Here is a 15,216-nt window from a genome sequence, read left to right as displayed (position 1 = left end):
ACCCACCCTGACCTCCCACACCTGCTCCCCACCCACTTGACCAGTGTAAGGCATGCGATTGATGGCGACAGAACACCCTGAACCAAGTTCCCAGATCCAGATTGTGGGCTCAGGGTTAGGAATAAAGACTCATATGACTTCAAAAATATGTCAGTAGAAGCTCTGCTGTGCTATTGGTAAATGTATATTTTTTAATGTTTGAAAAGGAAATACAGGCCTTCCATTTTTATCCTTTATTTAATAAAGCTTCAGAATATACATAACTTATATTTTGCTTAAAATTCATAAATTTCTTGGTGCCAATAACTTAATAGAATATAACCAAACTTCATGGGAAAATACTAGGAAGAATTGACACAATGTACTTGGCCTTTTAAAAGATAGCCATTTGGAATGTGAGGCCATTTATAGAGTTGCAAGGAGCAACCTTAAAGACTGAGACAGGATTAACCAGGAGCTATATTTAACATTTTGGCCTGATTTATTTGATTTAGTTCATCATTGATTTAGTTCCTCTAAGAACATTAGAACAATATCCATAGCTAGTTTCCAGAGGTTTCTAAAGAAGTGGTATTTTGATGGGGCTCCCTAGAAGAGAGTTGTGTGTTTCTCTGAGAGCAGTCCTTAATGTAGAAAGAGGCAAGTCTTAATATAGGGCAGCTGAGCAGAACTTCTGCTTGCCTCGTGAGGAAGATAACAATTTTTGATGGAGTCTGGACAGTCCTGTGTTGACCATTGTTTCTAATTGAGAAGCTTGTCTCTGGCCTAGTAAAGTACTAAAGATAAGCTTCAAAAATAAACTTTCTATCAGTGACCCTGGTTGTCATTCTACAGATGACATAATTAGTTGTGATAGTGTGCAAACATCTCTGATTAGGGAATAGATCTTTAAAGTACACTTGACACACAAAAATATGCTGGGTAGTTCTATATGGTTTTGTTCTAACTGGCCTTGTTTCATTGAATAGGTGATGAATATTTCAGTATGTTTTTAAATTAGAATTCTGGTACAAGGTCAGCTCCCAGTACATACCTATTGCTAGGACTGTTGTTACCATTTGCAGAGCATCTCCATCAGGGCTCCTAAATGTCAGCTACTGGCTAGAACCTCTTGGCAATGGTCATTCTTTGCTGGAATTGTGCTAAGCCCCATGAAGAATAAGCTAAGATGGCAACTGAGAGGATCATGTGGTTTTCTTCTGTGTTCTGTTAGGATAGTGAAAGTGAAAGTCGTTCAGTTGTGTCCGACTCTTTGCGACCCCATGGACTGAATAGTCCATGGAATTCTCCAGGCCAGAATACTGCAGTGGATAGCCTTTCCCTTCTCCAGGAAATCTTCCCACACCCAGGGATTGAACCCAGGTCTCCCACTTTGCAGGTGGATTCTTTACCAACTGAGCCACAATATAGTAAATTACTATAATAGATTTTTTTAGTAACTTTGATCTTCAAATCTTAAACCAGCCTTGCATTCCTGAGACAAACCCTACTTGGTCATGTGGTGTTACCCCTTTTACATTATATACTGCCAAGACATTGTATTTCTTCTTGAATCGCTTCCCTGGGACCACCCCCCCCCCCGACTTTCTTCACTCAGAATGTGCCCCCAAAAGGGAAGCTAGGACAACAGTAGGACTTCTCTCACTGGTTTCCATTCTGGGCCGGGGAGTCATCACAGTCCCATGGCCCTGCCAAGTGTCCCACTCTCTAGTTGTTTCTGGCAGAAGGGTGAATGCAGGCTCTTCTGTCATCATGGCAAGAAATGGGAGCCCCATAAGCTTTCTTAGGCACGGAAAAGGCACACCAGTTTTTGTTGCTTCAGGTTGTTTCTCTGCCAGACCTATAAGTTTGAACTGGAAACTATAGCTAATTAAGTTCTACATGGGCCAGTTGTCCTTTTCATCCTTGACTATATTCCAAGTTGTGGCTTAGCAGCCTTTGACCAGTTTATTCTAGAATTTGAACTTCAAAACTAAACCTTATTTCTCTCTCCATTTAAGTTTCCTTCAGCATTCGAGTTTAATGAACTCTTCTTGATTACAATTTTGGATCACCTTTATAGTTGTCTCTTTGGGACTTTCTTGTGCAACTGTGAACAGCAACGACTCAAAGAGGTAAGTGTATTATATCCCCTGGCTTTCCTGACTGCTGGAGGGCCTTGTCCCTTACATGCCACTGTAGAAGGGGGACTGAATGGAGAGAACACTGGGTCTCACCCTCTGTTGTCTGTAAATGGAGGGCTGGCACTAAATGCCCTCCCAGTATTCACCAGCCCCAGTGCATGTGTCTAATCTTCTAGCCCCTTCTCTTAAGGTAGCAAGCTCAACTTGCTTCCCTTCAAGCTTCTCCATTAGATTTACCTCTTCCTTTTCTCCTCACTTAGGGGTAAAAGACAGAGATGATCAAAAGTGAGGAATCATTGGGAGAAGGCAGTTTCAAGAGTGTCCTCTGGTTCAGAGAAGAGGACTTCTGCCTGGTGGAATATTCGAAAACTTAGGAGAAAAGAGCAGGTCCCCAGTGCCCACCTACCCCTCTCTTAGCAGCCTCCCCATAGCTGACGACTCCCTCACCCCACACCCTTTGTGGTTCCCCCCTCCCTTGCTGGCCTTCCCCATCCAGTCTTTTCCCTTTTAATCCGTCTCTAAACTTCGAGTCACCTGGACAGGCCCTGGTCCTCCTGTTCTCTCTCTAGGTGACTTCGTCCATCTCAGGGATCTAAATGCTATTTACTATTTCTCTCTCTTTTGCATCCCACTCAGTACCACCTCTGCCCATCCACCCCAGCTGCCACATTCAGTCCCTCAGTGAGTGCTGGCAGCCCTGTCCCCAGGATGGATTTGTAATCTGGCCGCTTCTCACTGCTCCAAGCATGTTGAAGCCCCCCTATCCCCAGTCCTGCATCTGGACTAAGGCAGCTACCCAGAAATGAGCTTGGCTCCCTGCATTTCTGACCTCCACACTCAATCTAAACACAGCAACCAGATGGGCATTCCCCAACTTCAGTCCCATCACGTTCCTGGCCTCTGCCTGAAACCTCCCTGTGGCTTCTCACTGACGTCAGGATCAAATCCACATTCCTACAGGCCTAAAGGAATTTAAAAAGACTGAATTCAATGGCATGTGACTTATCTCAATAAAGCTGCTTTTAAAGAAAAAAAATCAACAGAAGAGTATAGTTCATATGTCGAATTTAAACTCTTTTGGTCTTATCTTTTTTTTAATCAAAATGTACTCTCTAAAAAAAATCACCTCTCTTGAGATATAATTTACATACCATACAATTAATCCCTTTAAAGTGGACTATTCAGTGGGTTTTAGTATATTCAGTGTGTAATCATCACCACCATCTAATTTCATAAAATTCTCATTCCCCCTCAAAAAGAAATCTCATACCTATTAGCAGACACTCCCCAGTCCCCCTACCCCCAGCCACCGCTAATCTACTTTCAGTCTCTGCGGATTCACCTCTTCTGGATATTTCATATAAATTGAATCATATGGTATTTGCCTTCCTGTGTCTGGCTTATTTCACTAAGCATGCTGTTCTCAAAGATCATGGATAATTAGCATATACCAGTGTCTCATCCCCTTTTTATGAGTGAATAATATTCCACTGTATGGAGAGACCATTTGTTTATCCAGTCATTAGCAGATAGACATTTGGGTTGTTTCTACTTTGGGTTCTTACAAATACTGCTGCTATGAATGTTTATGTTCAAGGTTCTGTGAAGACATATGCTTTTACTTCTGTTGGGTAGACACCCAGGAGCTCTACACTTTACCCTTTGAGGAACCACCAGACTGTTTTTCCAAAGTAGTCGCTTTACATTTACCCTAAGCAATGTCTTAGGGTCCTGTTTTCACATCTATGTAGACACTTGTTACTGTTTATCTTTTTGATTCTAGCCATCCCAGTGGGTGTGAAGGGGTATTTCATCATGATTTTCATGTGTGTTTCTCTGATGACTAATGATACTGAGCATCTTTTCATGTGCTTACTGGCCATCTATATATGTCTGTGCACAAATGTTTCTTCAGATCCTTTGTCCATTTTTGAGTTATCTGTGAGGAGGACGTAGCAACCCACTCCAGTATTCTTGCCTGGAGAATCCCATGGACAGAGGAGCCTGGAGGGCTACAGTCCATGGGGTCACAAAGACTCAGACATGACTGAAGCAACTCAGCATGCACACATGTCTTTTTATTATTGAGTGAGAAGAGTTTCTTATGTGTCCTTTATATGTACAAGTCCCTTATCAGATACAGTTTGCAAATATTTCATTCTATTCTGTGCAGTGTCATTTCATGGTTTTGGTAGTGTCATTTGAAACACACAGTTTTTTATTTTGATGAAGTCTAACTTATCAAAGGTTTCATTGCCTAACCCCAAGGTCATGAAAATTTAAGCCTGTGTTTTCTTCCAAGCATTTTATAGTTGTAGCTTTTATGTTTAGGTATATAATCGATTTTGAGTTACTTTTTGTATGTGGCAGGAGGTAAGGGTTCATTTTTTTGCATGTGGTTATCCAGTTTATTTGTTTGAATTGGAGGCTAATTACTTTACAATATTGTGGTGGTTTTTGCCATACATTCACATAAATCAATGGGTGTACATGTGTTCCCCATCCTGAACCCCTCCTCCCTCTTCCCTCCCCATCCCACCCCTCAGGGTCATCCCAGTACACCCTCCCTGAGCACCCTGTCTCATGCATCAAACCTTTATCCAGTTTTCTTAGCACTGTTTGTTGAAACAGTCTCCCATTGAATTTCCTTGGAATCCTGTTGAAAATCAGTTGACCATAAATGTGACGGTTTGTCTCTGTACTCTCTATTCTATTTCATTGATGTCTATCCATCCTGTGCCAATATCACCTGTATTGATTACTGCAGCTTTGCAGTAAGTTTGGAAATTGGGAAGTGTGAGGTTTCCACATTTGTTCTTTTCTTCCAAGATTGTTTTGGCTATTTGGGGTTCATTGAAATATTGCTGCTGTTTCTTATAAATAGAAAATATAAAATGTGAAACAGTCCTAATTGAATCGCCTCTGTGTAGATAATGGGGAATAGTCAGCAGATTGGTGGAAAGCACTCCTGGCCTCACCATTTTCTCATTTTGACAATGTACTGTAAAATTGGGAGGTGGGGATCTATAATTTAATGATACATTCTCTATATAAGGCTTTACCCCCAGATAGGCATGACTTTCCAGTGAAAGAAATATTATCTGTAAATTCTACCTAGGGTCCTTAATATTAAGGGTCACAAGAGCAAGCTGCAAAAAAGAATAAAAAATGTATTGTTAAATAGGGGCACCATTATCCTGCAATTGGTAGAAAGTTCTCGTTCTGCCTTCACATAGTCACAGTCACCAGACGTCATCTCACTCAGCAGTATGTTTTTGAGACAGCCCCACCACTGGGTCATGCACACTGAGGGGTGGAGCTTAATAAATGTTCCCAATTTTTATCATTTGAACTCACTTCACTATTCAAGTCCTTTTCTCTACGTGATACAAGCTCTTGAGGATATGAAGGAAAGTTGAATTTTTTTTTTCACTGTATTCCTTGTTTGGTTTTCAGGATGTATCTACAAAGACTGTATCTTTATGGTCATATATCAATAGCCAGCTGGATGAATTTTCTAATCCCTTCTTTGTGAATTATGAGAACCACGTCCTCTATCCTGTTGCTAGTCTGAGTCATTTGGAATTATGGGTAAACTATTATGTGCGATGGAATCCACGAATGAGGCCTCAGGTATGTTTTTCTCATTTTGAAAAAAGCGTATCTTTCTGCCCAAGGAAAGATGATGGTGTAGAATTCCACTCGCCTCCTCTTTCCTCAGGATGCTTTCCCTGCCCTTGGCTTCTCATCATGAGGGCAGGCAATGCCCTGAGAACCTTTTCTGCCCTTCCCCTGCACCCCCTCTGAGGACCCAGCTTCTGTCATCATGCATGAGGCAAACGTCCAACATGGACATAGGGCCACTAGCTGATACCCGCGCCTGGGCGATGAGAGGGCAGCCGGCATGTCCACACTGGCGCAGACACCCTGAGCACCACTGGGGCTGAAGCACATTTCTACCTACCAAACACCCAGCTCCTGGGTTGAATGTATGTTTTGAGTAGCAAACACACCAACTTTTATTAAGAGTTGTAAAATGCCCTTTTATTAAGAATATCTGAAACCAGGGAGATAGTCTCAGCCCTTTTCCCACGAAACCTAACAGTATAGTTAGACAACATCAGTGGTCAGTATTCTAAATACAGGTTTTCAATTTCGTGGCCAGCAAGCCATCAGTCTTATGCTCATGCCTGTATGAAGAAGCACCCCTCTTACTAGTTCCACAGCATGTGGACACTTAACAATTGGCCGTGGCCTTCAAAAGACTGCCTCAGAAGCATGGTTCCCAAACCTGGCCCCTTCCTCCTGTGGGTGACACCCACACCTCATGCAACTCCCAACTCACACAGACAAAGTCAGCACTGTGACAGTCCTGTAGTGGAGGGCCTCCAGGCTGGGCCCAGAGCAGGCTGGGGAGTGGGCCAGGCCTTGGTGATGTTGGAGGCCAGAGAGGTGCGCAGGTCCAGGCCTTTGGACTTGACCCTGGGGGTTGCAGGAAGCTCCCTCTAGCAGCACAGTTCAGGAACAAGGAGGGTGGCCGTGGAGACCGGCACAGGGATCAGAAGGAAGGCTGGTGTCCAGTGAGGGGGTGGGGAGCCGGGCCAGACAGAGGGGAAGTGGCGGGGACAAGCCTCTTTGCTCTGAGGAGGAGGGCCCTGCAGACATCTTGTGTGTTATCTCCATTGGGACCCTTTTGGCTTTCATCTCACACATGGCAGCACTGGGTGACTGGCTCCTAGATGGGCATTTTCTCTGCTTTATTGTAAATGAACACAGTGGATAAGAAAACAGAATGAAAGGCTGCATGGAGATATAAGAATGAGTGTGTCAGCCTGGGCAGGTGTGAAGCTGTGTGCTCACCCACGTGGTCTCCTCTCTCTGACCTCGATGGTGGGCAGTTAGTAATGGCCGCTTGATTGCAAAGCAAGTGGAATCAAGACCCCCACAGCAGGGACATACCAAGTAGGCCCAAGGCCAAGAGAGGAGCTTTGCCCACTCCCCAGCGCCCTCTGGAATCGGCAACTAAGGCAACTTTCCTTGTTTGGGGGGGTCTCTGTCATCAGACTCCCACATTACCACCCCCACCCTCCTTCCAGGGGCCAATGTCAGGTGTTAGCTCTGAGCCTCTTCTGGGCTGCTTCCCAAGCACCCTACTGTGTTGGAGACACCTGGGCGCCTCCCCCACCGCACCTAGCCAAATCACTTGTCCTTGTTGTCCCTGTCCCTCTGTCTCGAATCTCTCTCATGAACTCATGTCTCTGGTCACTCACTCTCAGTCTAATGTCTTTCTCATCTGTCCCCTGCTTGCCCTCTTCCTGCACCGGGGTGATCACTCCTCACATCCCTGATGGGACAGCGCCTACTCTCTGGGGAGGGCATGATGAAACACGCAGGCCCAGCAGGCATGGGGTCTCCAAGAGGACCCCCTCCCAGGGCAAGTGCTCTTCCAGCCAGTCCCTACAGGATGAAGCCCAGCGTGTGTGAGTGAAAAGGGTCAGAGGAGAGAGGGCTCCAGGCAGAAGGGCCAGCGAATGCAAGGCATCTGCCAAAACCTGGGAGGTCCGAGAATGGATGAGGGGAGTAGGGGCAGGGCCCAGTGAGAGGTGAGCAGGGGAGGCAGGCTGGGGTCAGACCACACAAGGCCTTACCTTCAGGGCAGCAGGAAGAAGCCCCTGGAAGGTGTTCATGGCGTCTCAGGGCCTGGCTGAGCTCAGGACCCAGGCTGGTGGCTTCTGTGGAGATTGTGGACAGGATCCAAGGGGGAGCTACCCAAACTCCCACCCCGTGCCCCCTCAGCTGGTGACTCTGCCCACCCCGGTCTGCTGAGATTCACAAGGGCTGTGGCAGGTGATGACGAGAGCTTGTGAGCTGAGTGCAGGAGAGCATGGGGGGGCATGACCCCAAGCTTCAGGAGAGGAAGGCCCCTCTCATCCCTCTCTGGTCCAGGAGGGTGAGGCGGGGTGGGGGTGCTGGCGAGGCTGCCAGAGCTTCTGTGAACACAGACAAGGGGCCGGGGGCCCGGGCCTTCTCTCAGCACCGCCCTCTCCAGGGCCTTCTGCCCACGCCTGTTCTTGCTCATGAAGCTGAACACAGCTTCACGGTGGAGGGAGGCTTTTCAGTCAGCAGCGTGAGGTCCGTGCTGCCAAGTGGCAGCTGAGGCCCAGAGGGGATCACCCAGCCCTGGGCCCCTCCGGGGGTCTGGCTCCCCTGAGAGGGAGAATGGAGTCCCCACGCCTCAGCCAAGCCACAGCTCCCAGGGTGGGCACCTGGGCCCCTGGGCAGAGGTAGGGAGTGAGGGTCAGGAGGCCGGGGCTGGGCTGACCTGCATCTCCACCTGCAGACGCCCACCCACCAGAACCTCAAGGAGCTGCTGGCAGTCCGCGCAGAGCTGCAGAAGCGGGTGGAGGACCTGCAGCGGGAAGTAGCGGCGCGCGCCTCAGCCTCGTCGGAGCGGGGCTCCTCGCCATCACACTCGGTGACGCCCGTGCACACGTCAGTCTGACACCGCTGTCCCTGTGGCCCAGGCGGGGCTCCTGTGATGTTCCTCATGAAGCCCTGTGCCCGCCTCGTCTGGGTGGCGCTTCCCACCAGTGACGGATCTGTGCTAGGGGACGGCCCCCACTCTCATCAGTGCTGTTGTGTCATCAACACGTCTTTCCCTCCTGCCAGCACTTGCCCAGGGCCGCATGGGGGACCCTTGGGCAAGTAGAACGCAGGGTTCAGGCTCAAGGTGGGACATCCTTGTGAAAAACCAACCCACCCCCTTTTAAAGGCTGCGTTGCCAGCCCCAGGGCCTCTTTCAGCTCTTAGCTCCAAGCCCTGGGGCCTGACAGTTAACTCTTGGCTGGGGAAGACAAACCATCACCATCTCCCCATGCCAGCGGTCCTGCTGCACCAGTTACCAGTGTGTACATATAAGGTATTTTTTAAAAAGAGAAACATACCTTTATTTTCCTATGTCCTTTTTTTTTTTTTAATGTTTAGTCACCCAAGGAGACACCTGCTTGACTGAACTGGGTGAGCAACGGTCAAGCTGAGCTCATGCAAACTCTGACGTGGTACATTTGAATGTGGTCACCTTAGACCATGTGTTCTGTCCTCCCGTGACTGTGGGACCTGCCTCCCAAGGCAGCCCAGTCACCTGTCCCCTGCCCCTTGCTACTGCTGACAGCTGACTGTCAAAGCGGGTCTTCTCTCACCTGTTACCTGCTGTCTGAAGTAATAGTTCTCGTTTCATCAAGATCCCTTCAAATTCAGTTTATTCTTGTCACTGCATTTTGGTACTTTAAAGCCACCACGGCACTGTGACTTTGGATGCCAAAAGCAGAGCACTCACCTCCCTTGGTTTCCTGGTCTCAGAGCCTCTTGGGCCTTTTCCTGCCCATCTCACAGCTTCTGTCTCTGGGCTCCAGGACTCCATGAGTCTGGGCAGGCATTCATTGGCCATCAGCTGCTCCATCCACTAGCACTAGAGCTCTGAACTGCTCTGGGTAGCGAGTCAGAGTTTTGCACATTTGCACTCTTCCCTCCTCCTCCTCATGCCCAGCACTGCGCCCATGCTTGCCAGACCCCAAGACCCCATCCTCCTGGAGGAATTAAGCTTGCCTTTGAGTGGAGGAGAGCTCACCAGGTGAGACCTGAGTGCAACTTCATGGTAGTATCTGGTTGGTTTCAAATTACTGGATGCTACCCAAAGCCCTCCATATTGACCTTAGTTTTGAAAACATTCTTAAAAGTTTTTTTACACTTAAATACTTAAGAGAATAGATGTTTTTCAACTTGGAACCTTCTGATTCTTATAGAAAATTATCTGGTATCTGTAAGGTATCATATTTATTCTAGGTAATTTGATAACCTAAAAAAAATTCTCCATTTTTACCAGCTGGGGGATTTGTTTCTAAACTGCATTTTAATTGATGTAACTTGAATCCTGCTTCCAGAATAGCTAAAAGCTTATTTATGAATGGGTAAGCTGGATTATTCATTGATATGTGGATTTCTTAAAAACAGGGACCCATTTTTATCCTTGGGCATATCTATACATAATCCCCCTGCTGCACTAAGACCACTAACCTTGTTGTGGACTGGATGATGTTTTTGAGAACCAGAGAAGTCAAGGTCAGCTAGCCTGCTGTGGGGATTGCACCTGCAGGGAGCTGCCCCACTCCACCCCTCCCCCTTCCACGTGCTGGGCCCTAGGAGGACCCCTAGATGCTCCAATTTGGTTTCAAAGCAGCACAATAGATCATTTCCTTTGTGTCTTCCTAGCACAGAACTGTTTCTAAAACAACTTGAAGTATAGTTTTGTTACGTAAGCAATTCTTGCTCAGTTTTATTTAAGTGTACTAGAATGTAAAACCTTTATGGTTCAGATTTTTAAAGACTGGTACAGTATAATATTTGCCTCATCTGATGCACTGTATTTCAATCTGTAATTAAAATAATGTTTGCTCCGTGGTCTCATTTTTTTGTTGTCTTTAAGTATTTTTGGTAATTTTCCCCTTGTGGAAAATAAGTAAACATTTGTGTCCAAGTCTTTGCGACCCCATGGACTGTAACCCACCAGGCTCCTCTGTCCATGGAGATTCTCCAGGCAAGAACATGGGAGGGAGTTGCCATTCCCTTCTTCATTGGATCTTCCCGACCCAGAGATCAAACCTGGGTCTCCTGCATTGGCAGGCAGATTCTTTACCATCTGAGCCACCAGGAAAGCCCACTTTACTTACACAAAAATTTATTATGTGTCAGACACAGTCAATACATGTAAAGTACTCTTACATGATTTAATTCATTTTCTAAGTGGTAAACGCAATTCATCCTAAGACTTGAGTGGGTTGGCTGAAATGGGTAACTAACTACTCTAAAATTGGCAATGCCTTAAGAAAACACTCAAGATGTGAGGACAGGGCTGGAGCCCCCTGAGAGGCAGGTGTGGCCCTGAGGTGGCCAGGCCAGCTTTCCAGGCCATGAGTCCTAGAGCTTAAATGGGACAGACTTCTGAGGAGCCACAGGGTCCCCACCCAGAGTCTCCAGAGAGAGTGCTGGCCTTTATGGGAGTTATAAAGGCCTGGATGAAACCATGCTGTCCCCTGCATATAAGGCCCTTCTTCTAAGGCCTAATGTCCCTGTCCTTCTCCACGCAGGTGTGGGGGCCCCAGCAGCAACACCGAGCAGCAAGGCTGGGAGGGCCACAACTTCTGCATGGGAGAGTCACATGGGGGTTTGGGTTAGAGGACTTGGTGCTATTTTATTACAAGGTTGGTATGGTACAAAAATGCCATCACACTGTGAAACCCAGCCAGCAGCCCCCACATCTTCCTCATGGAGTGACAAGGGCAGCTCCACCTCCAGCGAGCACTCTGCCTGCACACCCTGGCCCTGTTCCACTTTCTATGGCTCAATCACATGTCACCTGAGTGGACCCTGGCTACTGGCTTTCTTTGAAGAAGACAAAGCTGTGGGCACAGGAGCTGTGAGTCAGAGGCCTGCCTCTGCGCCTCCCTACCCCCATGACATCTCCAGGCCTCAGCTCCCCATCATGCAGGGGACCACCCCAGGAAGGCTGACACTATGCTGCTCAGCACGAGGGGAAGTGCCAGAACCCCGACCCTCTCGAGAAAGGCCTTTGGCTCCATAATAATGAAGTAGGAAAACCAGCATCACTTAACAAAGGGAATGCCTTCACACCGGCAGAACCAGGGATTGGTTAGGTTCCACTTTGTTTAATGCAAACACGAGAGAGCTTACAATTCATACTCAAACACAAGCACAGAAAAAAGTATAGGCGATCCTGCCATCGGTCTCCACCACTTCTTTCTCAGAAAACTGTGACTAACCCCCAGGCAGCCAAGGCAGTGGGCCTGGTACCACTCTCTGGGTGACACTTAGGGTGCCCTGCCTCCATCCTTCAGGAGCTCAGAGTTGTTATAAACACTGAGTCCCCCACCTCACCCCCAGTTAAGCTGATAGCAATTAGATATGGTCAGCTGACCATTCTAGCATACTTGCTACCTCCGTTACCACCTGGGATGGGCCCAAGCCAGTCAATACAGCTTCCAGGTGGACACAGCTATGAGAGCTCCCAAGAATCAGCAAGCCATCAGTGCTCTGTCCTGGGCCCCAGGATGGGAGCTCTGCAAATGGGTGGCTGAGTGACTCAATGTCCCAGTCACCAGCACAGAGCTGGGTGCTGGGCTCCAGGCTCAATGCAGAGGGCACTGAGACAGACAAGGAAGAGCATGATGGGTCTCTCAACCCAAGTCAGTGGTACCGAGCAAACAGATCCACAGAGAGCGCTGACTGTTATCACCAACAGGATTTCAGGGTCTTCACCAGAAGATATGCCTTGCTGCAGAGCCAAGGTGGCCCACCAGGAGCGCTGCACCTGGCAACACCTAGGATGCCACAGGCCACATGGCTCCCTTCCTAGTCACCACTGTGACTGTGACTTCTCTATAAATGTCCAAACTTCCCAGTGGCAGGGAGAGCCTCTTACCACGCACAAGTGCTGCCTTGTGTCTTTCTCTGAAATGCCTGCAAACGGTGGTGAGCAGCCCTCCTAACTTGATGAGTGCTGCCCTGATCCCTCCCGACTCTGGGGCCCTGATGTCACCCTCTTTAGGTGACAGCAGGCTACCAATGCAAAAGTCCTTCAGAGTGGCCTCTGGCCCAGCACCGGTCAGGGCTGGGGACATCCGTCCATGAGGGCAGGCCAGGGAGGTGCTGGAAACAGGCTGAGCTCACCAGCACTGCTTCCGCGGCTCACTTCCTGCCGTCTTCTCAATGCTCCTCGCCCCTGGCTACACGCAATCTGGCCGGCCTGGCATGAGCCTCCAGACAGGGGTGATGCGGGGCCCATGACACGCTCTCCGTAACACGAGCACACGAGGGAGGCACACGCGGTCTGACCTGCAAGGTCTGTTCTGATGTCAACTGTCTCCCTAAGAAGTCAGAGTTGCCTTGTCCCAATCTGGTGGATGCGAAAGAGCTGACATACAGCCGTCCTGTAGCATGTGAAACAGACTCACATGAGGCTTCCAGAAGTGCTTTCTGACACTGCAAACTCATCCATAGATGGGGGGGCTCTAGACTCTAGCTCAGCCCCTGACAGCAGTGTCCAGAGGGAATCAGGATCACACGTGGCCCAGACGAAAAGTTCCAGGAAGACAGCCTGGCTCCAGCCCACCGCAGACAGCACCCTCCAATCTGGGTGCCCCCAGGCCCCCAAGCAATCTCCATCACAGGTGGGCCAGCAGATGACCAGAATGTGCCCAGGTCACATGAGTGCCCACACCAAGACCACGCCCATTCCCCTCCTCCCACAGACATCTTCAGGCAGACAATGGGCATGTTTCAGGCTCTGACACTCATTCTGCTATGTGTGGCTCCTGCTACCAAAATAAGAACACACATGGGAGCAGGGTGGGGAACCCTCCGCAGCCCCAGTACAAAACTCAATGCCGCAGCATAAGTGATTCCTGAAACTAATCACGTCAGACTGGAGACCACGTCCATGCCCTGGCATCATAGGGGAATTGGGCCTGAGAGCCACAGCTTCCTACACATACATCCAGGAGATTCCTACATATCCAGGTGGGGATACTGTGACATGCAAGTTTGCACTTAAGTAAATGAAAAGTCAGAGAGCCCAGCAGCATAAGGGATGGAAATAAAAACACCCCTGGGCGTGGTGTGTGTGTGCCCACAGTTTCCTGGTGCTCACCAGTGCACTCCTCGCGGCCAGGCCCCTGCCCACAGCCTTTCCAGAAACCCGGTGAGTCGGTGCAGCGTGGAGGGGACCACAGGGCCCGGGTTCACACTCCTGCCCATTGTCTGGCCCTCCCTCTGCTCAGTCTCCCCCTCCCCAGCTTGATAAGGCCTGGGGGGGCAGGGTGACCCAGGGAGGCATCGACCCTGGGCACCCGAGGCTGGCCCTGGCTTTCAGCGGGGCCAGCCTCGGATTTGAGCAGCAAGCCTCTTGGGGGGCCCGGTGGCTGGGTGGGCACACGAGCCAGACTCACAAACACCCAGAGCAACGTCTGGGAAACTGAGGACGACAAGAAGCCAATGACATCGAAGGAGCGGTGTGGCAGCCGTGGGTCCAGACGAAATAAGGAGCTGGGTCTCCGGCGGCGGCCCCGTGTGCCCACGGCCTGCCCAGCAGAGCGGGGCCTTGCATCCTCGGCTCCTCAGATCCGGGGTGGCTCAGGGGGCGGTGGCTCCGCGGACTGCGTCTGCAGGGCCGAGTATTTCACTAGGGACACGAGATGCCCGTCAGGAGGGAGTCACATGAAGACAGAGAGACAGACAACCACATCCTTCCCTGGGCACAGAAACCCGGCTCTCTGCCTGCCTGTCCTGGATGATTGGCCTCTGGCAGCTGCTGTGCCCCCAGAGAGAAGGAAGGAGCAGAGGGACCCTGTGACCACCTGGGCCTCCATTTCCTCACCTGTAAACTGGGAATATGCAGGAGACCTGGGTTCGATTCCTGGGTCGGGAAGATCCCCTGGAGAAGGGAATGGCTACCCACTCCAGTATTCTTGCCTGGAGAATCCCATGGACAGAGGAGCCTGGCAGGCTACAGTCCATGGGGTCACAAGAGTCAGACACGACTTAGTGACTAAACCACCACCCACCCAAACTGGGAATGGTTCTACTCGAGCAGCTGGGACGAGTTTCTTGCTTTTTATTTCTTTTCTTTTTTTTTTTTTGCAGGATCTTAGTTCCCTAACCAGGGATTGAACTTGGGCCCTCAGCAGTGAAAGCACAGAGTCCTAACCACTGGACAGCTGGGGAACTCCAACGGGAGGAATCTTTTAAAGAACTTTTTTTGATGTTCTTTACTGAATCTATTCCAACATTGCTTCTGTTCTATATTCTTTTTATTGGCCTCGAGGCACATGGGATCTTAGTTCCCCGACCAGGGATCGAACCTGCACCCCCTGCATTGGAAGCACAGAGTCTCAACCACTGGACCCCCAGGGAAGTCCCTGGGAGGAGTATTTTAAATAAAGCATGTAACACAGCACCTGGTACATGGCGATACTCACACGATGGTGGCCGAGTTTAAAAGAACGACTACAGTGACTGCTAC

At 49.2% G+C, this 15,216-nt stretch overlaps 2 protein-coding genes across 13 annotated transcripts in view; one reads left to right on the top strand and one right to left on the bottom strand.

Annotated features, from left to right (window-relative positions):
- Positions 1-10,586, top strand: part of MTMR1 (myotubularin related protein 1) — a 59,842-nt gene extending 49,256 nt beyond the window's left edge. For 10 of the 11 annotated variants that reach the window (XM_070462752.1, XM_070462753.1, XM_070462754.1 and 7 more), the window contains 3 exons: positions 2,001-2,114; positions 5,580-5,756; positions 8,464-10,586. In XM_070462752.1, the coding sequence (XP_070318853.1) occupies positions 2,001-2,114; positions 5,580-5,756; positions 8,464-8,625 (453 nt within the window). In that variant the 3' untranslated portion in view covers positions 8,626-10,586. Of the gene's footprint in view, positions 1-2,000; positions 2,115-2,383; positions 3,502-5,579; positions 5,757-8,463 lie in introns of those variants that run through there. The other variant, XM_070462761.1, reaches the window with a different exon arrangement.
- A 254-nt stretch (positions 10,587-10,840) lies between these two features.
- The window catches only part of CD99L2 (CD99 molecule like 2), a 109,564-nt gene continuing 105,188 nt past the window's right edge, over positions 10,841-15,216 (bottom strand). For both annotated transcript variants that reach the window (XM_020903128.2, XM_020903127.2), the window contains one exon: positions 10,841-14,376. In XM_020903128.2, coding sequence (XP_020758787.1) covers positions 14,312-14,376 — 65 coding nt within the window. In that variant the 3' untranslated portion in view covers positions 10,841-14,311. The remainder of the gene's footprint in view (positions 14,377-15,216) is intronic.

The sequence above is a fragment of the Odocoileus virginianus genome, unplaced genomic scaffold (assembly GCF_023699985.2).
Source record: "Odocoileus virginianus isolate 20LAN1187 ecotype Illinois unplaced genomic scaffold, Ovbor_1.2 Unplaced_Scaffold_13, whole genome shotgun sequence".
Lineage (NCBI taxonomy): Eukaryota > Metazoa > Chordata > Mammalia > Artiodactyla > Cervidae > Odocoileus > Odocoileus virginianus.
This window is presented reverse-complemented; position numbering and strand designations above follow the sequence as displayed.